This window comes from Narcine bancroftii, chromosome 5, assembly GCF_036971445.1.
Source record: "Narcine bancroftii isolate sNarBan1 chromosome 5, sNarBan1.hap1, whole genome shotgun sequence".
NCBI classification, from domain to species: domain Eukaryota; kingdom Metazoa; phylum Chordata; class Chondrichthyes; order Torpediniformes; family Narcinidae; genus Narcine; species Narcine bancroftii.
The window spans coordinates 92,485,176-92,512,452 of NC_091473.1; the positions used below are offsets into that span (position 1 = coordinate 92,485,176).

Genomic DNA, 27,277 nt, shown 5'->3' on the forward strand with positions numbered 1-27,277 from the left:
ATTCAATTCCTCTAGCGATGAAGGCCAACATTCCATTTGCCTTCTTAATAACCTGCTGCACCTGCAACCTAACTTTTTGCGATTCATGCACAAGCACTCCCAAGTCCCTCTTCACAACAGCATGCTGTAGTTTTTCACTCTTTAAATAATATTCAGCTCTTTTATTTTTCTTGCCAAAGTGGATAACCTCACACTTACTAACATTGTACTCCATCTGCCAGACCTTTGCCCACTCATCCAGCTTAACTATATCCCTCTGCAGACTCTCCACATCCTCATTACAATTTTCTCTTCCACTCAATTTGGTGTCATCCACAAACTTGGCTACACCACATTTTGTCCCCTCCTCCAAGTCATCAATGTAAATGATGAACAGTTGTGGGCCTAGCACCGACCCCTGCGGCACCCCATTTACCACTCTCTGCCAACCTGAAAAACTCCCAGTTATCCCGACTCTCTGCCTCCTGTCAGACAACTAATTTTCGATCCATGCCACTTTCCTGTAACTTACTGATAAGTCTCTTGTGTGGCACCTTATCACACCTTCCCTGGGTGCTTTGCTTCCTTCCACATCTTAAATATGTATCTGTTAATTAGCCACTGTAACTCTCCCCTCATGTAGGCGAGGGATAGAATCAGGGGAGAGCCAAGAGGAATATGGAGAGGATAAAATGCTATTAGTATCTATGAATTATTACTAATCAGCACAGACTCAAATGTGCCAAAAGGCCTGCTTCTGTGCTGTCAAGCTTAAATCATTGCTTTATCTTTTGAAATAATCCTGATAATTATTTTTAAAAAAACAAACTCCACATTTAGATTACAACATATAAATAGATGGAATAATTTCTATGATTACATACAGCTTCAGTTTGTTAAAGAATACATGGCAACTTAAATTATTGAAAATCATTATTACAACTAAAACTATCATTTTGTTTTTGTGTGTGTGTACTGACATATAAATTCCCATTCTAAAAGTTGGTATTTTAATGTTGAATCGATAATAACCAAGGAAAAGCTGAATTATCTTGTTTGCAGAATTAGAAACACCAGTATATGACAGTTTTTGTTTACAACTAAATTTAGCAAATTAATGAGCATCAATTAAATATAATATTTAAAGATACATTAGCTATTTTATTTCATTGCCATTCTAACAGAATTTATAACATTATTTTGCATTGATGACCTGTTGTTCGCTTATTGATAGCTTGAATTAAATAAATGCTCGAAGTGGTGGTGAATAATTTCAATAAATGCCTTCTGATAGAAATTTTCTGCCAATCAAGTCTTGAATTTAGATTCCCATGCTTTATCTCTACAGCTGCAGGTTATTAATTTCATCCTAATTAAAGTTCTCATTACAGCATAAATACACAAGTGTACTGCATTTGTCATCTAGTAATTTTGGTGTACCCTTTTAATGATTTCCAATAACCTTAGATTATTTGAAGTTAATAAAGCAATGGATCAAGAACTTTGATTTCTATGTTCAGATTTTTTTTTCCTCTACCCATGGTTTGAAGTGAAGCTCTGTTCATTTTTGTCTTCTCTGTTCCTTCATTCAATCTGTTCTATTTCTTTATTTGATTGATCTCTAACTTTACTTTATTAACTACCCAACATGGGAAGGTGAAATGGCTTCAGTCTTTAGCAGTATTTCTGAAGTTTATTCCAGATATATCATTTATATATCTTGCTTTCTTGTGTGTAGATGAGGTGAAAATATTATGTTTCTGAAGATTAGGCTAATAACCACGACAGTACACATATCAGAAAAATCTAGGGTTCAACAGGAACACGAGTGCTTGCTCTCACTGGTCAAATTGAATCAGCTTCATTGGCCAAGTTGCACTTCAGTTCTTACATCTGCAGTAAACATTAAAATTAATAGTTAACCTTCTTTACAATTAGATTAAGAAGTCTTGTCTGGAAAGAGGTCCCTAATCCCAACAAGTGCTCATGGGCTCAAGGAATTAACTTTAAAAAGGTGGGTTCCTTCATTTGTTGTGGGTTTAGAAATGCTGAACGTGTAAGTCTGATCAGAGTAAATATCTAGGAGTGGTATGACAAAAGAGTTTATGCAGAAATGAGTGTTATTACACTGTATGAAGGCTAATAGTTATTGTTACACAAGGAAGTGAGCTTGCAGATCAGAGATTAATTGTGATAAAATTTGATTGTTGAGGCTTTTAAGGCATACTATAATCAAAACTTTAAATTGATTTTTTTTTATTGTTGAATTTTTTATTATTACTCTGTTGTAAATTAATATGAGGATAAAGTAATACTAAAAGATTATTAAAAATATAATATGGCATGTTACTGGTCTCAGTTTAACATAATTGGGTTTTGGTCTGCTATTTGTAAAACTGCACACATTTAGTTGGGCATAAAAAACAGCTGTGTTTGATATATCCTTGTCCTTAAAAATATGAATAATCCTAAAACCATGTTGAATGTGACCTTTCCTATTGCAGACTGATGCTACTACAAACTTATTTGGGAAACGCCGTCAAGGTGTATTGCCTTTGACTCCGTGTTTTTTGGAATCTGAAGTATTTGCTGTGGCGATCGTAGAAGAGATTATACAATTTAAAGAAGACAAAGGTATATTAACCATTAATCCTGTTGGTGAAGTAGCAATAAAGCAAAATGGAGACACGTCTAATACTCTGGTTCCTTGTGAAAGTAACAATTTGCATGGAAAAATGGAAGGCGATGTGGAAAGCACATGTGCACGATCAAACTCTGACTACTCAAAAGTTGTGATAGATGTAGAAATGGATCCACTTTGCAAAAAACCCAAGTGTGCAAGCAATTATTCTGATGAAGGTGTGTATTCAGGCAATGAAACTGACACTTCTGAGAATGAGGTGAATAATTTATTGGAATTACAAAATCAGACCCTCATGCAATTAATCCAATTTGATGAAACCAACTCAAGTCCTATTATTTCTTTCGATGATTTCTCTGAAACTCAGGAAGAAGAAAACAAAATCTTTTTCCGTGGCAATGATGAAGGAGTAGATTTTTGCTACATGCAACAGACTTCATTTGAGAACACTGCAAACAGTGACACTAGAAGACTTCCTATCCAAGAATTGCCACTTCTAGAAAAATGTTTATCTCTGGAGTTTCAAACACCATGTAAAATGTATTCAATATCTTGCATGGATTCATTGCTAAAATTTAACCCGAATGGAGATCAGTCTCCTCCAAAGGCACACCGGTCATATATGCCTCAGTTTCAAAGAAATACCTCTAAAAACAAAGGGGATACAGATGACCAAATATCACTTAACCATTCAAAAACTGCCTGCAATTGACTGAATTTTTTTTTTGTTTGATATTTTGTTTGATATTTTTAAAATCCATTCCAAACTTGGGATGAATATATGCCTGAATTGTGTCATTGTAAAACACTTCATTCTTGCACCTTTTTAATTCATGTCCTAACAATACGACAAAGGATGATAAGACAGTGCAATAAACTCATCAAAAGTCACACAAGATTGGATGCCAGCAATTATTGATAATGCATAGGAATGAATATGGCTGGAATTAAGATCAGTGGCTTTAAAAACACTAATTGCAGTACTATATTTTGAAAGTAGACTGGATTTAAAAATGATTCGAATGCAGTTCGGAGAAAGGACATTCAGGGTGATATTTAAATTTAGGAGGCATGGCATTAAAATAATTAATAGTGTAAAATTGATCAAGGAGCTGAGATGACCTCTGCATTAAAATCTATTGTAATATGCTTTGATAACTTCAGTGGTTTGATTGTTGCATTGGAATAAAATGAATACCCTGATAAGATTCCATAAGTGCATTAAAATATACAAAATATGAGCTTGCATTATCAAGCCATGAAATAAATCCTGACATCACTTCTGCCTTAATAATGTGATGTTCAAATGGAAATATACTCTTGATGTCACGTGAATGAAAAGGTATTGGTGCAAGTACATTCAAAATATTCATTCTACTAACAAATGTTAAGTGCCTTTACTTTTATCTGATGAATTCATATTTGTTATAAGCAACTGAGCGTATTTATTTAATACATTGTCCATGGATTTTATTTCTTCCCCTGAGCCTAGATTAAACATGAATGGGGCCTGTCCGCTGTCAGCCCGAACAAATACTCTTACTATATAGAGTTTATTTAGTGTTAATTGGATGGCACTGGGTTTGATTCATGAGCCTTGGTAAGTCAGAAGATTTCCATACTTTAGAGCTCCATCTTTAGCTTTGCTGCTTCTGTGCAGCAGGAATAAAATCAGCCAGAGTGTTCTTGGAGATTCATTGACTTGTGTGACAGGATGTATCTGCATAAAATCAAGAAAGACCAGTTCCTTCTTAAAGTAAATGGGTTGTCTTGTATTCAGAGAATAGTTGGATATGCTAACAGTGTGTGAAATTGATGCCAACTCCTTGGATTAGAGGAGAATTGGAGAACATGCGCTTATAATAAACAAATTGTATCAAAAAGGATAAAAGTACAGGAGAAGGTTTCTATTCCTATTCATCCAGGAATGTCTCCTGCCTCAAGCGCTGTCATTTATGCTGCCACTGGCCAATTCTTGGTCTGTCTATTTAGAGCACCATGTGCAGTTTATTTTGTAGACTTTTTTTGTACATTTGCTTGCCTAAATTGCACAGCATTGATGTGGACTGCTATGTTGATGGCTGACTTAATGACCATGAATTTTCTCTGATATGAATTGGATAACTTGTTCATCTTGGATGCGCAGTGAATTTGCATGATTTAATCTTGCCTTACCTGCAACAATATTTCCTCATTTAATTTCCTTCTGTTTTTCAGTAAAAGATTGCTGCCGGAGTTGGAACTTTTGTTTAAAGTTACAAATACCTGATCAAGTAGACCTATATTACTGATGCGATTGGTTTATGAGTAGCTGTTAATAGATCACTGCCAAATCCTGTTGGTCAAAGGATAATTTGAGTTACTATGTTTATGACTGATTAAGTGAAAAAGCTTAATTGCTGATTCCTCCATCCCCCTCCCCACATGGTATGTGGAGACACTAGGGACTTGCAGAGCCAGTAAGCTGGAGCAAGTTGAGATGCTGCTTGACCTGGTAAGTTCCCCCAGCAGATTGTTTTTTTTTAAACCTGTGCTATCAGTCATCTCTCTCTGAAAGCAAACCACACCTCTACAATCTTTGGCTTGGCTTTGCGGACGAAGATAAATGGAGGGGTAATGTCCACGTCAGCTGCAGTCTTGTTTGTGGCTGACAAGTCTGATGCGGGACAGGCAGACACGGTTGCAGCGGTTGCAAGGGAAAACTGATTGGTTGGGGTTGGGTGTTGGGTTTTTCCTCCTTTGTCCAGTGAGGTGGGCTCTGTGGTCTTCTTCAAAGGAGGTTGCTGCCCGCCGAACTGTGAGGCACCAAGATGCACGGTTTGAGGCGATATCAGCCCACTGGCGGTGGTCAATGTGGCAGGCACCAAGATATTTCTTTAGACAGTCCTTGTACCTCTTCTTTGGTGCACCTCTGTCTTGGTGGCCAGTGGAGAGCTCGCCATATAACACTATCTTGGGAAGGCGATGGTCCTCCATTCTGGAGACATGACCTACCCAATGCAGTTTGATCTTCAGCAGCGTGGATTCGATGCTGTCGGCCTCTGCCATCTCGAGTACTACAATACAGTATTGATAAATTGCCATGATACAGAAGATTCTGGAAATTCTCATTTCAATCTACATTTATTTATATTGCTGGTAATATGCCTTTTGCAAAAAATGTACTGTATGAAATAAATATTTACAAATGAAATGATCATTCATTTTTAATGCTTAAGAGCATTTATGTGCTAATTTTTCACTAAATGAGGCTTGCAATTGTTGAAAAAATCATATACTTTCATTAAAGTAATATGCTCTCAGGTATTCAGAAATGTAAAAATGTCCCTTATATTATGGATGGCCATATATTGCATTTTGTAGTCATTTTTATTACACACAATGTACATCATAGGGTGGTGTTAATTGTAATACTTTTTAACAATTTGTGGACAATTGTATTTAATAACCTGATTCATAAGGGCATTAAAAAAATAAAACCAGAACAAGGCCACTTTTCCCTCATGCTTGGTCCATTGTTCAATAAGCATAAGATCTCAATTATCCTGCACTAACATCATATCTCTTCAGTCCAACATTTAAATTCCTTGAGGCGCATGCCATCAGTTGACTATTACTGTTATCTCTGTCAAAAGTATTATTTTGTTGGAAGTGGATAGAATGTTCTTATGATCCACATTTGGGGCAGCACGGTTGACATAGCGGTTAGCGCAATGCCTTTACAACACCAGCGATCGAACTGGGGTTCCAGTTTGTATGTTCTCCCTGGGTTTTCCCTGGGGGCTCCAATTTCATCCCACTATTCCAAAACGTGTCGGGTGTAGGTTAATTGGGTGTAAATTGGGTGGCACGGACCTGTGGGTCGAAGTGGCCTGTTACAGCGCTGTATGTCTAATATTTTTTAATTAAAAATTTATATTTCGAATTTAGTTAAATGACCAATGTGCAATTGGTGGGTTTTTGTGGGGGAAAAAAATTCTTCCCCATGCCTATTTTAATCATCCTTTCAATCTCTATCCATGCATTAAAAACTCTTGCTGGTAATGTACAGTTAGGATTTCAGTTGCTCAATGCTATTACAACATCAGCAACCCAGGTTTGAATCTGTAACCTGGTGGTATCTATAAGGAGTTTGTATGTTCCCCCTGTAGCTGCGTGAGTTTTCTCCAGTTGCTCCAACTTCCTCCCACCTTGCAGAATGTATGGGGGTTGTAGGTTAATTGGGGTACTTGAGTGACACGGGCTCATGGGCTGGAAGAGTCTGCCACCATACTGTACATAAAAATTTAAATTTACTTATTTTTATTTCTGTTTTAAATAACAATTTACTTGAAAAATAAATATTTGTTGGTTGGGCTATGATTGACATCTCAAGATTTTTATCTTGTATGTCTCACATCCGCCGACTCCTGAACAACCTCCATTGTCTTCAAGAACATTTCCACTTGCACTTGTGGATTCTGGCACCACTCTTTCTCCAGTCCTTCCATTCCCACTACAGCTCGATTTTTACATTAAGGAACCTTTATTCTGATTTGAACACTGATTACCTATGTATTCTACAGTGCAGGGTTAAAATTCAATATTGAGCTACTTGATCGGTTGTTGATGGTTTAAGAGCATAGACCATAGGAGGAGAAACAGGCTATTTAGCCCATTGAGTGTGCCCCGCCTTTTAATCATGAGCTGATCCATTTTCTCTCTCTGCCTCCACCATCACCTGTGGCAACAAATTCCAATGATTTACCACCTTTTGGCTGAAGAAATTTCAAAGCACCTTTGTTCTAAATGGATGCTCTTCAATCCTGAAGTTTTGCCCTCTTGTCCTAGACTCTTCCTCTATGTAAAACAACCTTTCTATATCTGCTCTCTCCATGCCTTTCAACATTCAAATGTTTTAATGAGATGCCTTCCCCCACCCATGCAACTAAATTCCAACGATATAAGCGAAGATCTGTCAAACACACCTCATGCGTTGTGAATGCATTTACACAATTAGGACTTGGAGACGTGGTGCTTTTCTCATAGTCCCCCTCTAATTACCATTACTACATCATGCCCATGACTACTAGTGTGAATTAGAGTACATATACTGAGTGATTATAATACTTGAATGAGCTAAATGATAATTATGGAACATAGTCCTTAAGGTGCTTGGGTGGTCTTTCTCTCTTGGATCACCTCAGCATGGCATACTGGACCAATATTTGCTTGAGGCTGTTCTGGGTGGGATCCATCGATATTTGGGTTAATGGCAACCCCTGGCCTCCGGGGTTCTACATGCTGGGCTGTTTGGTGCAGTTACTGGCTACCCCTCTCTACCTCTCATTCGGCCCAAGGGATTGAATTACCGTGGGTCACTAGGACAGAGTATAATCAGGGGCTCAACGTTTGTAACTCCTACCACCCATGGGTCCTTGTATTGTCTGTAATCTTGTGCCAGTAGTCTCTCGCCCACCTCCAGTGTTCTAGGTAAAGTTTGTGGCAATGTGGATTTTTCTAAATGGAGGCCCAGATCTGGGTGAACCATAGATAGTCTTGTCCACAGTTGCGGCCAAACATCAATTCTGCTGGGGTGCATTTTGTGGTAGAATGCAGTGTGTTTCTGTACCCCAATAGGAAATCTTCAATTCTGTGAGTCCAGGAGGCATTTAGGAGTTTTTTTTTGTTTCATCACCTTTTTGAATGTTTGCATAAAGTGTTCTGCCTCCCCATTAGTAATTGGGTGATAGGGTGCCGACAAAATAAGTCTGATATTGTTGTCACACATAAACTTCTTGAAAGGTTCTGATGTAAACTGGAATCCATTGTCCATGACCAATTTGTGAGGTAATCCGTATGTGGCCAACATGGCCAGTGAATGTTCAATTATAGAATCGGTGTTGGAGTTTTTCATAATGTGAAATTACTGACCATTTGAAATATGCGTCCAGTACTATAAGGAAAGTCTCTCCCATGAATGGCCCTGTGAAATCTAGGTGAATCCGATGCCAGGGACTGGAAGGCCATTTCCATGTGTTGGCCTCAGCCTGCGGCATATTTGGCTGCATTGATTGACATATTTTGTTGTTGTTTCAATGTCTCTGTCTGTTGATGGTCACCAAACATACATACGGGCCAGTGCTTTCATCTGTACCTTTCCTGGATGGTTGTAGAACAGCTCTGATAATATGGTGTTTTGCCATTTGGCCAGGATAATTGAAAGGGTCCCCCATAGTAAACATTTTTCTTCAACTGATACTTCATGGTGACATGTGAAGTCAGTTTTCAGGTCTTCTGGTATGACCTCAGATTCTGGCCATCCATTAAGGGTGAAGTATAAGACTTTTCTCAACGTTACCTCCTTTTGGGTTTCTTTGCTAACCATCTGGGCTATAATGGGCAGTTGTTGTAGTTGTTCTTGGTTGGTAGCTGCTGCTTCTGCTATCCATTTAATTTTTTGTTCAGTTTCGGGTAGTGGTAAGCGTGATTAAAGCATTTGCGTGGCTGTTGAGTATTCCCGGTTTATGTTTTACCTCGTAGTTGTATGCAGCTTGTAGCATGGCCCATCTTTGAATTCTGGCTGCAGCTAATATTGGTATCCCTTTGTGGTGGCCCAAAATCAAACTTAGAGGTTTGTTGTCAGTGATTAGGGTGAAAATTCTTCCATAGGGATATTGGTGGAATCTTTTACACCAAAAATTATTGCTAATCCATCCTTTTCCAGTTGTGCATTATTGGATTCGTTTGCAGTTAATGTCCGTGAAGCATATGCCACTGGTTGCTCAACTTTCTCTGTGATTTGGGACGATACTGCTCCCAGTCCTACTAGTGAAGCATCAACAGCTAGAGTCACTTCCTCGTTTAGGTTGTAGTGGATCAGAACCTAATTTGTTGACATTAATATTTCTTTTAGTCGATCAACTGTGCTTTTAGTTTTCATATTTCAATACCATTTTAGATCTTTCTTGAGTAAGTGGTTTAGGGGGCTGCATAGTGTTTCCAATAGTGATTTATAAGCCCTAGAAATGACTGTAATTTCGACTTGATTGGGTATGGGGCTTTGCGAAGGGCTTCTGTGGCTGCCAGATCCATTTGTACCCCCTCCTTGTTGATTGTAAATCCAAATTATGTCACTGGACGGCAGCATGTAGACACACTTATCCTGTCGTAATCATACGTTGGCCTGTTGTAGTCTGTGAAGGACCTTTTCAAGGTTTTGTAACTGTTCCCTGTCGTTTTGGCCTGTGATGTTGATATTATCAAAGTAAAATTCCACTGCTATTGTGTGTAATTTGTCCATTCTAGCTTGAAATATCGCAGGTGCTGCTGAGATTCCGTATGGCTTGTGTGTGTGGGTGAACAGTCCCAGGTTTTCACATTTTTTTGATTCTTTATCCCAACTCTATTTGTTGGTATGCCTGTGACAAATCTAATTTTGTGAATGTTTTCCCTCCATTTAGTGCTTGGAGTAGTTCTGCTTTGAGCATGGGGTATTCTAGTACTTTTGGTGCCTGGTGGATGGTGACTTTGTAATTGCCGCAAATGCAAATCTCACCATTTGCTTTCCATACAGATGGTATGGGCGCTGTCCAATCACTGTACTCTGTTGCTTCTAATATGTCTACATCCTTTAATCTATTTAATTCAGCTTCAATTTTTCCTTTTATTGCAAATGGAATGGTTCTGGCTTTGATGAACTTTGGTTCCACATTCTCTTTTAATTGCAGTTTGGCTTGAACCCCTTTGATCTTTCCCAAACCTTGTTGGAAGACCACAGCGTGGTTGTTAAGGATTTGGTTGAGTTCTGGCTGGGTGTAGTCTTCATGGTTTACATTCAGTATTGAACCGATCTTCAGCCAGTCTAGGGGAATGTGTTGTAGCTGGTTACTTCCAAAAAGTGCTGGTCCTTGGGTCTCTACAATGTAGAGAGATAAATTGGTTGTTGTGGCTTGTATTGTACTTGACTGTACATTTCCCAAACACTTTGATTTTTTTTCCCCCCGTAACTAATCTCAGTATTACTTCAGTTGTTTTCACCGGAAGGTGTGGTAGTAAGCATTGCTTTAAATGTAATGGCATTGGAGACACTGCAGCCCTGTGTCAAGTTCCATTTTCAGAGGTTCATTCTTTATTTTCAGTTGAATATAAATGGCTGTTTGTTTTATTTATCATTCAGATATGTATGACTGCAGCAGTGTTTTGTCCTCTTCAGAGCTGTTCCAATGTTTGTTGTCAGAGCTGTTCTCCATCTTTGCTAGCGTTCTGATCTCGGCTGGGTGGTTATCAGCATTTTGAGTCCAGCTGTGTTTTACTGTTTCTTTAATTGGACATTTTCCTTTTTTATTGCAGTGATGGCATCTGGAATTTTTGAAGGAAGTTTTCTGGGTAATGGTTGCATTTCCCGTGACTTAAGCCCTGTTGGTTGGAAAACTTCCCAACCAGAAGGTCTTGTTGGCCCACATCCAAATTTTTGTCTGCCATTTCTGAGCTGCAGGCAGTTCTATAAGCAATCTCGAGAGTTACTTCGTCATCTCTTGCCAGTAATCTTTGCTTCGCTTGGTAATCTGCTTGGCCATCACCAATCTGTCTCAAAGTACTTGGGTCAGAAACTGCTCGAAGTGACAGTGCTTGGACAGTTTACACAACGCTTTCAGGTATTCATTACCTCCCTTGGCATTTGTTTCCTTTCATCAAACCATTACCTTTCTGCAATAATCACTGATCTGGGGCTTAAGTGGGGCTGTGCATATGTTTTTGTGCCTGTGTGCAAAGTTTTAAGATTGAATGTTTTGCTGCCCACTATATTGAGGAATAGGGCATGTTTTCAGTTTACCAGGGCTTCAATAATATTATGGTCTAGGCAGTAGAGGATAAAACATTCTATGTAATTACCCCAACTTTCATCTGCTTCATTGAATTCTCTGTACTTTCCCTCCGCCATCTTGGTGCACTTTCGCTTTGATCTTTTGGTGGGGACTCGTGGAGCTCATTAGGTAATCACCTTTTACCTTTATACTTTTGCTTCCTTCCTCCCAGCTGGTGTGTGAAGCACGCATAGGTTTTGTTTCATTCCTCATCACCACTGTTGTGTATGTACTTACACAATTAGGACTCGGAGATGTGGTGCTGCCTCATTCTTTAATACCATCAGACTAACATGGCTACTGACATACAGAGATGTATATATGGAGGGATGACATCATGGTGTGGCTGTCATGATGGATAGCAGGATGGGCTTATATACAACAATGTGAATCGTCCTTCTGAACATCCTTTGTACCCTTTCCAATGTCATTACATCCTTTCTTAAATGAGAAGCCCAAAACTACTCACAATACTCCACGAGGTCCACCAGTGCTTTATAGAGCCTCAACATCACATCCCTGCTCTTGTAATTATTCCTCTTGAAATGAATGCAAGCATCACATTTGCCTTCTTCACCAGCATCTCAACATGCAAGTTTATCTTCAGGCTATCCTACACGAGGATTCTCAGGTCCCTTTGCATCTGGAGATTTTTAATTTTCTCCCCATTTAAAAAAAAATAGTCTGCCCTTTTATTTTTCTACCAGAGTGGATGACTGCACACGTTCAAACGTGTATTTCATTTGCCACTTTTCTGCCCATTCACCTAATCTGTCCAAGTCCTTTTACAGCTCCACCACCCACCCCCCCAACCACCCATTTCCTCCACACTACCTGCTCCTTCACCTACTTCTGTATCAGCTGCAAACCTGGCCACAAAGCCCTTCATTTCATAATCCAAATCATTAATAGACAACCTATAAAGAAGTAGCCATAACGCCAACCCCTGTGGAACACTACTAGCCAACCATGTATTCCTGTCAATCAACCAATGCTCTACCTATGCTAGTAAGTTTCCTGTCATATCATGGGCTTTTATCTTGTTAACTAGCCACATATGTGACACATTTATCCAGCCTTTATTTTTGTTTCCAACCTCTGAAAAATCTTTGAAGGAAATATTGAAGAGAAAACAAAAATTACATGGAAAAAGGAAAAGGTGCACAAATTTCACCTTCTGTGAATCAAGCAACATTCCTGAAGACTGAAGTCTAAAATATATCCTCCCATAATTGGGAATGCCCTCCTCTGAGCTATTTCCTCATTCTCTTCCTCATGGATTATAGGGAACTCACATTATGGACTAATCTCTGAAGACTTTGAAAGAATTCGCATGCCTGCATCCAAGCTTATACTTTCCACAAAGTATTTACATATTCTCATAACCCAGCTCCCTTTTGTATTTCTAGCTCTATATCCCACTGGGAAGATTGCTTTTATATATTTTCTAAAGTTTCACTTTGTGAATTAAATGATCCTGGCTATTGCTTCAACCCTAACGATCGAGATCACCAATGCTGGGTATCATATTGGTTCCCTTCTCAACACAAACACCCTCTTCCCTCCATCTATATTTGCTGCTGCCTTGGAAAAGCAGCCAATGCATTAAAAGACTCGTCACATTCCAGACGCACTCTCCATCTTCCTCTCGGACAGAAGATCTATGAGTGTGCGATTCAAAGACAGTTTCTTTTCTCCCTCATCGCACATAGCTAGGGCTTTTCTCTTTGGAATGATGAAGGATGAGAGGTGACAACAGAGATGTGTAAGAGTATGAAAGGATGAACAGCCAGCAACTTTTTCCCAGAGCGACAATAGCAAATAGAGGATCACATCTGTTTTTGGTGTGGGGAGGTGTCAGAAGTAATTTTTTTCTCCCCACAGATTGGGTGCCTGGAATGCATTGCAGGGGTGTGGTAGTGGAGACTGGTACAAGAGGGACATTTAACAGGCTCTTAAATAGGCACATGGATGTTGGGGAAAAATAGAGGATAATTGGTGTGAGCTAGGGTAGGATTAGATAGTTGTGGAGCAGGTTTACTTACTTCAGCACAATATTATGAGCTAAGGGCCTGTGTTGATAATTGATCGGAGTCCTGGACTAACCACACACCAGTAAAATAATGTTGCTCTCTTCTTACTTACTCTGCACCCTGTGTGTGTTTTTTTTACTGCTGCACTATGTATGAATGACTAGCTGGACTGCTTGAAAAATGAAATTTCTCACTGTACCTCAGTACATATGACAATAAATTTGAATGTGATTATCTTCTATTATGAATTCTTATCACTACGCCAAGACGGTCCATCTGAGGCTTTGCATTCCATTGTATTACGCTAAAATTCCAAAGACAATTTGCTTTCCGAATGAATTCATCACAGGTTGTGGATGCTTCATCTGATCCCTACTCTCACTTTCCCCTGATAATCCCTTTACTCATCAGTGATCCCACATCGTCCTAACTTGCCAAAGGTGTATCTTTACCCTGACAAGGTCATGCAATGGCATTAATGAATAGCCAGAAAACAGAGCCAGATCCTTCACTAAGCCCTTAAAACCATTAACTGGCCAGTAGATTAGAGATTTTCCCATTTGTTTGTTCTTTGTATTTGAAAAGGAAAAGTTTGTTTTCTGTTTTGATACTAAAGAAAAGCTCAGTCTTTGAAGGGAATCCTCTTTATTGCTGGGGATTTTTAGTGTAGCGTACAATTTATCTCTGATGAAGCACAATAATGAAACCTTGATCATCATGTAATTCAAATATCAAGCCAAACCTTTAATAAATCTAGTATAGGGGTCTCCAAAGTGGTTGATATCGAACCCTAGGGTCAATAAATGCCAGGGGGTCGATATCACGGGGGTGGAGGGTCAATTTAAAATAGTGCCTTCACTTCATTCCCTACCCCACCTGCAGGTGGGCAGGGGGGAGGCTTACCTGTGCCACTGTTATGCTTCCCCCTCATTGCACATGCGCCAGCTAGCATGTTTCCCTTGATTGTGCATGCGCCAGCCAGCCGTGCACGGCCTGCAGACACTGGGATGCCACGTTTGACAGGTAAGTGCCTTTTTATGTCCTTTAATTTGTTGTATGTCTGGCTTGAGGTGGTGTGGGACAGAGGACAGAAGGCTCAAAAGCCTGCTCTCTGGCCTAAAACTGCATATTTGGCCACCCTGTCCAGCTCTGGGATTCCATGCCTGGGGGTTGATGGGGGGGCCATATAATCCCTGAAGGGGTTGACGGTCTTAAAAAGTCTGTTGACCCCTGATCTAGTATATAAAAATCATGTTGACTGAGCAGTTCATATTGAAGCACTCAGAATGATTCTAAAGTTCAAAGTTGCATGCATGAAACTGCTCAACACAAACATGTCAGCAATTTTCCCAATTTGAAGAACCGATAAGTTGATATATAAACCAAGAACAGACCTGGACATAAGCTCGATCACTTTTCCTGGAGTATTCTCTAGTAAATTCAGAGAAAGTTCTAGGAAAGAAAAATCATGACCATTGATTTACAGTTTGAATTAATCGCTTAATCAGTATCAGGTTCACAATGGCTACACTTTTCATCGTTGGAAAGAAGAATGATTACTTCTAGTCATTGTGGTAAACCACTGTTATATTGTGATTGTCTACTGCAGGCTGGACACTTCTCCTGAGACCAATACTACCCGCAACCCCTTTGCAGGTTCCCCTCCCTCCCTGCCATAATCAGTTGACAAGGTTCGTTGCTTCTCCACTAAATAAAAGCCTATCAGTTTCACAGCCTCAGGTAATTGGTGGTCCATCAATTTTGTTGACTGAATTTTTCAAGAAAATGGAACAATATTTGAAACCCAAGAGACTCGGTGTTGACCCTCAATCATCTGATGCCCCAAACACATTCAAACTCTGGCTATGCTGCTTCAAGGACTTCCTGACAGTGACCATGAATATTGCTAACATGGGTGAGGACAGACTGAAGCTCCTCTTCTCATGAGTCGGACCCCTGGTCTTCCCAATGATCACCGATGCCAAATCATATGTGGAGGCCTTGTGTATACTGAAGGTGCAGAATCACAGAAGGGTGAACAAGGTCTACACAAGGCACCTTCTGGCCACCAGGAAGCAGTGACTTAGTGAATTGAGCACCAAAGTATCTACTGGCCCTCTGGACCTGTGAAGGTTAAAACCTTGTGTTTTTAACTCTTAGTTAATTTTGTGCCTATCTCTTGAAGAGATTATTGTCTGTAGTGTGACTATAGTGACTATAATGTAATATGTCGTAATATCCATGCAGATTAATGGCTTGCTCATTATTCTTCAGAATGTAGAGGAAGCGTGAACATTCTTTGAAGTTTTCATATTTTTAAAATTTGTTTTTCTATATTGTTATGAATCTCTTTAAAGTTTGAGCTTCTTTATATACGTTTTATATCTCTATCACTATACAGTAAGTGTTATTACGAAAGTCTTAATACGAAGCTATGCAAAATGTTCATGCATCTTATCAATTAATTAAAGCCACATAAACCAGCAGTCACAGAGTTTGATTTATTAGATTAAAGAGATTGAAATTCAGAATATCATAGATAATGCTTTGGAAGATGAAACTTTGAAATTAGGATATATTAGAATAAGGAAAGTCATCTATAGGACGTCTCAGCAGGGCGTGGAACTGCAAAGCCGTGTTGGCCGCACAGAATGCAGAGGACCTCATCCGGGATGCCTATGTGGCCGACATCTACTCCAGATACATAAAACAGCAACTCCTGGAACAGGAGGTACTTGACCTGCAAGGGGCGATTGAATTAACAGACATGCTGGAGGTGGCCTTTCAAAACTCAGATGGGCGTCACTATCTTGGGACAGGGAATCATCCCGTGCTGTGAGTGACTAGTTGCAGGCATCATCACACTCCTCTAGTGATCTGACCTTGGCCGCCATGGCGGGAGATCACCCCAAATGCTACTTCAGCAGGCAGAGCAAACACCAGATGCAATGCTGCCCTGCTAAGAAGGTGGTATGTGCTAGATGCGGGGAAAAGAGGATTTTATGCAAAAGCCCTTCAGTCTAAACTGCTCCCAAAACCTAGCAGCGCCGCGTGCAGACAGCTGTCACCCCGGACAGCGCAATCAGCACCATCTCCTCTGCGGACCAGTGATGCCACGTGTGAGCCATGGGGCCACCATCTTGGAGCAGCAAAACTGGCCATCTCAGGCACTCATTGGACTCAGACAGCGAGTCTACGCTGGCCTCCATGCAAACTCGCCAGGTCCATGTTGAACATCCAGGTAAAAAGGTGCGTAACAAACTATTTGTTTGATAGTGGAAGTACGGAAAGCTTTATCCACCCCAATACTGCTAAGCGCCGATCTTCAAATTACGGCCAGTCAACCATAAGATATCACTCACAACCAAATCCCATATGGCAGACATCCATAAGTCTTGTGTAGTGATTTTGACCATTGGAGGCATAGTTTACAAAGACTTTAGACTTCTCATCATGCAGCAGCTCTGTGCTTCCTTGCCACTGGGACTGGACTTCCAGAGCTTCCAATGTTACATTGGAGTTTGATGGGCCCCATGCCCCTTTCACCATTTGCAATGGACAGTTCCTAGGCAGTCCTTTTGTGTACAACCTGTGGGCTCTTGACCCTCAAGGCCACCCCTCCACCGCTGTTCGCGACTCTCACCCCTGACTGCAAGCCGGTAGCCAGCAGGAGCAGGGATAGTGCGCCGCAGACAGAGCATTTATCAAGTTGGAGTTTCAGAGTTTGTTGGGTGAGGGCATCATCGAGGTCAGCAATGGCCCATGGAGGGCCCAGGTGGTCGTAGAAAAGAACGGGGAAAAGAACAGAGTGGTCATAGATTGTAGCCAGGCCATCAACCAGTACACGCAGCTCGATGCGTACCCCCTTCCCTGCAAATCCAATATGATTAATCAGATTGTGCAATATCAGATATTCTTTATGATTGACCTGAAGTTGGCCTATCACCAGCTCCTGATCTGCCTGGAGGACTGCCAGTATACTTCATTCAAGGCAGATGGTTGTCTCTACCACTTCCTCCAGGTCCCTTTCAGTATCACCAACTGGGTCTCCATTTTCCAGTGGGAGATGCACCATATGGTGGACCACTATAAACTGCAGGCTACTTTCCCATACCTTGATAATGTGACCATCTGTGGCCATGACCTGCAGGACCATGATGCCAACCTTCAAAAATTCCTCCAAACCATGAAACTTCTGATCTTTGCTCATAAAAGGGGGAAATGTGTGTTCTGGACAACCTGACTAGCCATTCTCAGCTGCATGGTCGAAAATGGTATCATTGGTCCCAACCTGACTGCATTCGCCCTCTACTGGAGCTTCCCCTTCCCCACATCCTGAGATCCTGAAGAGATGCCTGTGTTTCTTCTTGCATTACGCTCAATGGGTCTTCAACTATGTGGACAAGGCTCATCCATTGGTCAAAGCCACCTTTTTCACTTTGTCGGCAGAGGCCCACGCAGCATTCGGTGGTATCAAGGACGACATTGCCAAGATGGCAATGCATGGTATAGATGAGTCCATGCCATTCCAGATGGGGAGCGATGCTCTGACTTCGGTCTGGCTGCCACAGAAATCTAAGCGGGCAGACCCATTGCACCCTCCAAGGCCCTGAAGTCTGATATTCCTCAGTCAAAAAGGAGGCTCAGCCCATCGTGGAGGCAGTTTGTCACTGGAGGTACTATTTCACTGGTAAACGATTCATCCTCCTCACAGATCAGCAGGCAGTTGCCTTCATGTTCAATAATAAGCAGAGGGGAAAAATCAAGAATGATCAAATCCTCAAGTGGTGAATCAAACTGTCCACCTATAATTAGAACCCATAGAATGTTACAGCACAGAAAACAGACCATTTGACCCTTATGGTCTGGCCGACCAATAAAATTAGCTAGTTCCTCTGACTTCTCTCTCATTCCATAACCCTCCAGACCTCTCATATCCATGTATTTATCCAATTTATTTTTAAAACTCAAGATTGAATCTGCATTCACTACATCAGATGACTGCTTATTCCACACTCCTACCACTCTCCCCTAACGTTCCCCTTGTACCTCTCCCCTTTCAGCCTAAAGCTATGACCTCTTGTATTTATTCCAATCTTAGTGAAAACATCCTACTCACATCTACTCTGTCTATACCCCTCATAATCTTAAACCTCTATCATTCTCCCCTCATTCTTCTTTTTCCAAGGAGTATAGTTCTAACCTGTTTAATCTTTCCCAGTAACTCAACTCCTGAAGACCCGGTAACATCTTAGTAAATCTTCTCTGCACTCTTTCAATCTTATTGCTATCCTTCCTGTGCTGGGCTGCACACAATATTCTAAGTGCAGCCTCACCAATGACTTGAATAACTTCAACATAACATCCCAACTTCTATACTCAATATTTTGATTTATAAAGACTAAGATGCCAAAAGCTTTCTTTACAACCCTGACCAAATACAACACCACTTCAGGGATCAATATATATGTATTTGCAGATCTCTTTGCTCCTCCACACTCCTCAATGGCCTACCATTCACTTTTCCAAAGTGCAGCACCTCACACTTAGCTACATTAAAATCCATCAGCCATTTTCTAGTCCAATTTCCCAGCTGGTCCAGATCCCTCTGCAAGCTTTGAAAATCTTCTTCACAGTCCACTATCTTTGTGTCATCAGCAAACTTGCTGATCCAATTCACCACATTATCATCCAGATCAATGATATATACAGCAAACAACAATGGTCCCAACACAGATCCCTGAGACGCACCACTCGACACAGACCTTTAGTCTGAGAAGCAACCACCATTCTCTGTATCCTTCCACCAAGCCAATTTCGAATCCAGTTTGCAACCTCTCTATGTATACTTAATGTCTTGACCTTCTGAACAAACCTTTCATGTGGAACTTTGTCAAAGGGCCTTCTAAAGTCCATATAGATTACATCCACAGACTTTCCTTTATCAACCTTCTTGGTAACTTCCTCAAAAAAAACTCTACAAGATTTGTTAAACACGACCTACCATGCATAAATCCATGCTGACTGTCTTTAATCAGCTGATCACAATCCAAATATCCATGTATCCTATCTCTCAGAAATCCTTTAAATTATTTACATACTACTGATGTCAGGTTCACTGGCCTATAATTGCCTAGTTTACCTTTGGAGCCCTTCTTAAACAGCAGGACAACATGAGCTACTCTCCAAACCTCCGCCACCTCCCCCGTGACTAAGGACATTTTGCAATTATCCACCAGGGGCCCTGCAATTTCAGCTCTTGTCTCCCTCAAGATGCAGGGGAATATCATATCTGGTCCAGGGGATTTGTCTACCTTTATTCATTGCAAGATAGCAAGCACCTCCTTCTCCTTAAACTCTGTTTGTTCCAAGACACTTCTATTTGTTTCACTTCCATCCTTATTCACTTTGCCAGTTTCTTGCGTAAATACTGATCCAAAAAAAAATTGTTCAAGATCTCCCCCATTTCGCGAGGCTCCACACAGAGCTAACCACTCTGATTATGATATCCTATACAGGCCTGGTAAATGAAACGAGCCCTCAGATGCTCTATCCCACAGGACTTGTATCAGTATCCAAATGGACTGATTGCAGACCCTCCACAATCTCTGCCACCCCAGAGTGACTAGGTTCTTCCATTTTATTAAAGCCTGAAACCTGCCATACTCCATTGAGGAAGTCAGAACAATGACTAGGTCTGCACCGAATGTAAACCACACTTCTGCTGCCCTGACAAGGCACACTAGACTAAAGCTACCTGCCCTTTTGAGCATCTGAGCATTGACTTCAAGAGGCCTCTCCCTTCCTTGAACTGGAACGTTTATTTCCTTACCATCATCAATGAATACTCTCGCTTCCCTTTTGCCATTCCCTGCCCGGATGTGACGACAGTTACAGTCATCAAGTCCCTCCACAATATCTTCACGCTCTTTGGGTACCCTTGCTTCATCCACAGTGACTGGGGGACCTCATTCATGAGCAACAAGCTGCGGCAGTACCTGCTGGCCAGGGGCATTGCCATGAGCAGGATCACCAGCTATAATCCCAGAGGGAATGGGCAGGTGGAAAGGGAGAATGCCATGGTCTAGAAAACCATCTTCCTGGCAAGAGATCCTCCCAGACATGCTTCACTCCGTACAGTTGCTCTAATGTAGTCACTAATGATATGCCTCATGAATGCATGTTTGGCTTCACTAGGAAGTTGATGTCAGGAACTATGCTGCCTGCCTGGCTGACCTTCTCGGGACTGGTCCTGCTTCAAAAGCACTCCAGGCAATCTAAGACTGACCTACTAGTCAAGATGGTCCACCTCCTCTACGCAAACCCCCAATACACCTACGTGACCTCCCTGATGGGTGCAAGGACACTGTCTCGATCCGGGATTCAGTACCATCGGGCACCCCTCTGACCGCTATCGACCACCAATGGACACTCTTCCCCCACTACCTCCTTGGGGGGGGGGTCCCTGAATCTGCTGCTGACCACACTTAACCCCCGGCAACTGTTGTCACTTTTGCATGCTGAGGAGTTGAGTTCACAAGACAAGCATAAATATGTTTTCAGAAGGCTGTCGTGGCCTTTGAAGAGCTTGTGGCCAACTTGTATAATCATGTTGAAATTTGTAAAGAAGAAATGTGATGGTGTCACCAGTTTGTCGAGTAAACAGCAAGATATATTCTTTCCATTGTGTCCAAAAAACCAAATCGCCAGTAAAGTGAATGTATTCTTTCAAATGCGTAATTGTCTGTGTTGAAGACTGAAACAATGGATGTCTAAAAATTATAGATTCAGCATGTAGATGTTATCTTTTATTTAGTGACCAATACAATAAACTAAGCAAAGTCAGTTTGAACTGATAATAAATGTAAGTGTTCTAAACTTTTATTCTATATATCTTTCAAGGGAAGTAGGGAAGTAGATTCTGAGTTTTTTTTTAAACTTTATTTAAGATTTTATAACATGAATAACATATAGGATTAGATTAAAAAAAAATTAAGAATAAAATAATAAAATTACAATACAAATAAACTATACCCTCCCCAATAATTATTACACGTTAATAACCCAACTCAAATTAGTCCAACCCCCCCTTTCCCCCCAAAAAATAAAGTGATGAATTAATAAAGTTAATAATATATGTGAGAAAAAGAAAAACCCACTTACAAAAAAAAAACAAAAACATAACCAATTAAAATACTAACAAAAAGAAAAGTAATTAATAATAAGATATCAGACTTAAAAAACATATTTAAATCAAACTTAAATGCATATATTTAACAAAAGGAGTTAAGATGAAACATATATTTAACTCAAACTTAATATAAAAAATTAGTTAGTAACATTATCTATCAAAAATTCTTAAACAATAATCAATTCTTAAAAAAAATTGCAGCATGGAAAAAAAAACTTTATAGAGATAAACCTTCACCAAATATCAACTAACTTCACATCTATCATCATATTAGTCACATAAACCACCATCTTAAAACAAAATTCAAACCTCATTAAGCATTGTACAATTCAATTTTAGTACTCTTCCACCATTTTTCCCTTTTACTCTTGAATAGTTATCCAATAAAAGCTCCAATACCACATTTAAATATCCCCAATCATTACGTTAAAATTCAGATATCCAAATAATAAAAACACATCTACAACGAAATCTATATCTTCAACAAATGGAGCATAAACCACAAACAAAATTCAAGCCTCATTAAGAATTGTACAATTCAATTTATAACTTTCACCATTATTCCCTTCGTTCTATAACTAAAATAGCAAAATAATATACACCAGAATTACCACTCCTTTCACCTTAAAGTTAAAGAAAAAATATAAAAAAAACTTATCCATCCCATTCACATTTAAATTTCAAATATTCCTTATCTACTGAATAAACTTTACAAAAAAAACCACATCAATTTTTAGTTTTTTAAACAATCAAATACTTTCTTATGCTTTTTTTAATATTTGAACAAAAAAAAAACCCTTCACTCTTTAATCTAATGATACAAAAAAAAGGAAAAAAACAGGTAGGAGGTTAAAAATACCCCCTCCCGTCTAAACCGCGCAATGCGGTAACTCCCAAAAAAAATGGGTGTGAGATAACTCACACGTAGCAGATGACTTTCAGGAAATAGTGCCTATCCAGTTCTCTCCCCCAACTCTCACCTCATCTTAAACTAACATCATCATTATTTAATATCCCTTTTTTTAAAAAAAACAGAAAAAAAAGGACAACTCTTCTTTTAATCAGCTCCAACTGCCGAGTCACCATTACAACCATTCCTTCTTGGAGCACGGCTCTTTTCTTCCATCTCTTGTCTCCTTAGAGATCACGGCGGACTATGTCTCTGTTGAAACTGAGTAATTGGCAGCTCGAGCAAATGCTATAGCTTCCTTTGGAGAATCAAAGAACTTTGGTTGGCAACCATCTTGGAAAACCTTCAAAACAGCTGGATATCTAAAGGTTGCCTTGTAACCTTTCTTCCACAACAACTCTTTAGCAGGATTGAATTCCCGTCGTTGGAACATAACTTTTTGACTCAAATCCGCATAGAAGAAAACTCGATTATTTTGAATCATCAAGGGTGATTTTCTCTGTTGTGCATTTCTAATAGCCACTCATAAAATTATTTCTCTGTCGTAATAATTCAAGCAATGAACCAAAACAGGTCTTGGACTTTGACCTGAAATAGATCTTCTACGCAAGGCTCTGTGAGCACGTTTCAGTATTATACCTTCCGGGAAATGTTCTTGACCCAGCACCTGCGGAATCCATTCAGTAAAAAATTTTCTTGGGTCTGGTCCCTCCATACCTTCCGGCAAACCAATAATCTTTATATTGTTCCGTCTGGATTGGTTTTCCAAATAATCAATCTTTTTCACCAAATTTTTATTTTGAGTTGGTAAGTCTTCGACCATTTTGGTCACATCAAAAACTTGATCCCGTATTTCGTCTATATCTTCTTCACATGAATTAAATTTATCTCTCACTTCAAGCTTAAAAGCTCCAAACTCAGCCATCTGTTGAGAATGTATTTTCACCAGAGTATTAAACCTAGTACCAAGTTCAGTCATAATCTTGAATAATCCCTGCATTGTATAAGATAATTTAGATTCAAGATTCACAAAAATCTTTTCAATTGGAAGAGATTTTGGCTCAACAGATTCCTGCTTCTTCTGCATAACCAAAGGATCTTCTGTTCCTTCCTTCATTCTGGTTGCCTTCCTTATAGTATGACTGCGTGTGGAAACCCCAGCCACAGCCTCTCCAGCAATGACTGGAGGACGCTGGCCGGGGTTTTCCCCAGTCCATAATGTATTAAGTTCTCCCAGTACATCAAGTTGTATAGGTTCTTCTATTTCAAAAGATGCAGTTTGCAGCGCCACCTCTACAGTTGACAAATGCCTTTGAGTAACTCTTTGTTCTAAAGGCTGTTTGGCGCCCTCTTTAGGGGGCTCTACCGATGTAACATAGAGCTCTACATCCGAACATTGTATCGCTCTCCTGGGATCCATTTCACGCTGAGTCCCGGTGTCTTTCCTGTAGGTAGGCTCCAAAACTTGAACTTTTGGAAAATGTAGTTTTTTGATGATCTGTTGTCATTTTTTTTTGCTCTTTTCCACCAATTGTACCATCATAAGTTAAATTAACAGCACTGAAATTATCTAAACTTTTAAAGAATTTTAACGGGCATTTCTAGACAAAACAATAAGATCGAGTCAGGAGAGGACTGGAAGGCATGTCTGATCCTTACGCCATCTTGCCACGCCCCTGGAAGTAGATTCTGAGTTGAGAGTTCTTAAGTTGTAGGATCTGTGATAGTACAGATTCTATCACCAATGTGTATATGTGCAGATTGTAGTGTAGGATGACTGTGATTGGCTGAGAGTGTAGCCACACCTACTGACTGGTCTTAAAGGATTGCTCCTAGCCAGACCAGGTCATTCTGGACTGGTCGACCTACGTGTGATATGCTCCAGTCTTTTAGTTAGTAAAAGCCTTGGTTTGGATCAACAAGTCTTTGGTTCTTTCGACGCGCACGACAGATGCCATTTGCTATGAAGGCTCCCACAAAGACCAGAATCTTGAATGTTAATTCTGATGAGCTCCAGAATGATTTTGCATTGTAGCATAAGGTTTTTATGATGAGGAAATTAACAATAACAATTGGCAGCATTTCCCTGTGTACCAGATGTTATCTACACTTCATGCTTAGTGGTGAATCACTAGACATTATCACCTGATGATTTTGGTCTATTTCTCGAAAACATCCAATGATACTCTGGTCTTTTCACTTTCTCGAATTTTGGAATGATGTTGCAAAGCTGCATTATGTTGCAGTTATGATTAACAGTAACTGTGCTTGATTGTCATGTTGTTTCTTCCTTTAACCCCTTTTCAATGGAGCAGACTCGTTTAATTCAAATCTCTGTTCCACTGCATCATCTCGTCCTCATTTGTGTTTAGAATGAATGTGAAAGTTCTTCGACACAGTGAGGCAAATTTTACTTCACATCAGCAGTGATTAGCTGGTGCTATTGATTAGTTGCCTTTCATAGAAGTCCCTGGGGATTACTGCCAACATTGGTGAGAATAAAAATGATCCCTAATGGAGCCCAACAAACTAGACGTTTATTTGTGAAACATAAACATTCAGGCACATGACTACAAAATGAGAAATATCAACTTGCATTTCCATTCCACTGCAACATAACAAGTCTCAAGGACAGCAAGAAACGTGAGCAGGAAGGTAAGAGAATTAATTTGATGACCAGGGGATAGGATATGAGGAATCTTTCACAGCTAAAGTTGAGGAATAAGAAGGTAACATTAAAGGAGGGACCTCGCAGCCTGAAGCAGATTTAACATGCTCTCTACATTTATCTGAACAGGAGTGATTTATTCACACAGTAGGATTATACATCTCCTTTTGGGGTGCAAAATACTTCTAATACTTTTATTTTCATATGCATTGCTTCTTTGGATACTAAGGAAATTGATAGTCTCAGATGAGTTGAGCAAATTTGAATTGCTATCTTTAACCTAAAGAGTAGAGGTTTTTGGTGGGACAATTAATTATTCTGGAGTGAAACACAAAAGTCTGCAGACCCTGTGATTGTGGTAAAAGCACAGAAATACCGGAGAAACTCGATTGGTCCTGTAGCGTCCATAGAAGATTAAAATATTTAACTGGTCTTTCGGTCGGAGTTCTTCTTCAAGGTATGAATTTTTTAAAAACAGGCAGATATCTAAAAGGCTGGGGAGAAGGAACTGAGTTACAGGGAAAGGTTAATCATGTTAGGACTTTTTTCCCTGGAGTATAAAAGAATGAGGAAAGATTTAATAGGAGTGCTTAAAATTCTGAGGGGGATAGACAGAGTAAATGTAGATAGACTTTTTCCACTGAGATACAAGCTAGAGGACGTGGGTTAGGAGAGAAAGGGGAAAAGTTTAGGGGGAACATCTTCACACAGAAAGTGGTGGAGTGGTGAATGCGGGCTCAATTTGAACATTTAAGAGGAATTTGGACATGTATGTGGACGGAAGAGCTATGTGGATGGAGGACTATGGACTGGGGGAAGGTCAGTGGGACTAGGCAAAAATAAAATAGTTTGGCATGGTCTAGAAGGGCCAAAAAGGCCTGTTTCTCTGCTGTAATATTTTCTGGTTCTAAGGAAGGAAAGAGCAGAGTGTGAAGCACAGACAAAAGACAATAATTGGTTATGGATAGCAGAGGAAAGATGAGAATTGATTGTGTAGGGGGTGGCTTGGTGAATGCAGAGCTGGAGTAAAAAAGACAGAGGGAAAAGGAAGAGAGCCAGAGCTTCAAGAATAGGAAAAATTAGGAGAGATGTGGGGAGCCAAATGGAAAGTGGAGATAAATGTTAATGCCACTTGGTTGGAGTGCTCAATGGAATAAGTTTAGACATACAGACAGTAACAGACCTTTAGGCCCACACCTGGCACCACCCAAATACCCTAATTGACCTCCAGCCCCTGTATGATTTGAAGGGTGGGAGGAAACTGGAACACCTGGTTATAAGATGTTGTTCCTCCAGTTTGCGGGTGGTCTCAGTCTGGCTGTGCATGAGACAGTGGACAGATGTGGGGCGGGGAATTGAAATGGGTTGTCACTGGGTGATCCATGTTATTGGAGCAGATAGAGCCAAGGTACTCAATGATTTATTATCACCTGATCAGGATTGAAACAGGATACAAAATACCACATAATGGAGTGTGGTTGTGGGAGTGGAGGAGAGAGAAATAAACTTTAGAAACACATGAACTGCAGATGTTGGAATCAAATGATCAATAAGGAGGTGGGGGATTCAACAATGGGTCAAGCACCATCCGTGGATAGAAATGGTCGATCAATGTTTGAGGTCGACACCTTTAACAAAAGATCCTGACCTGAAAGGTTGACTGAACATTTCCCTCCATGGATGTTGTCTGACCTGCTGAGGACCTTCAGCTTCTTTTGTTTAGTTGAGATGTGGACTTTCTTCTGTATTCTGTGGTTCTAGCACCTTCATCATCTAAGCCTCTGATTTAAGGAAACCTATAGATAAATGAAATCATTTAAAATTAAGCCAATTCAAATATTGTATATGTCAAAATCCAACCAAATCCTTAAAAGGCAGATTTTGTGAGATTCTGGATCAGCAATATAATTCGTTCTTTATACAGTATGTGTAAAGGATTTATAACCGTTGACCAGACTGGCTCAGATCACATTGAATTCATTCCTAAAAATATCAAGTGTAAGAGTAAA

At 40.0% G+C, this 27,277-nt stretch overlaps 1 protein-coding gene across 1 annotated transcript in view; it reads left to right on the forward strand.

The window, feature by feature from the left end:
• Window positions 1-6,103, forward strand: part of lepr (leptin receptor) — a 121,535-nt gene extending 115,432 nt beyond the window's left edge. The window contains exons 18-19 of the mRNA XM_069938352.1: window positions 1,918-1,993; window positions 2,484-6,103. Of these exons, the coding sequence (XP_069794453.1) occupies window positions 1,918-1,993; window positions 2,484-3,332 (925 nt within the window). The 3' untranslated portion in view covers window positions 3,333-6,103. The remainder of the gene's footprint in view (window positions 1-1,917; window positions 1,994-2,483) is intronic.
• The last annotated feature ends 21,174 nt before the right edge of the window (window positions 6,104-27,277 follow it).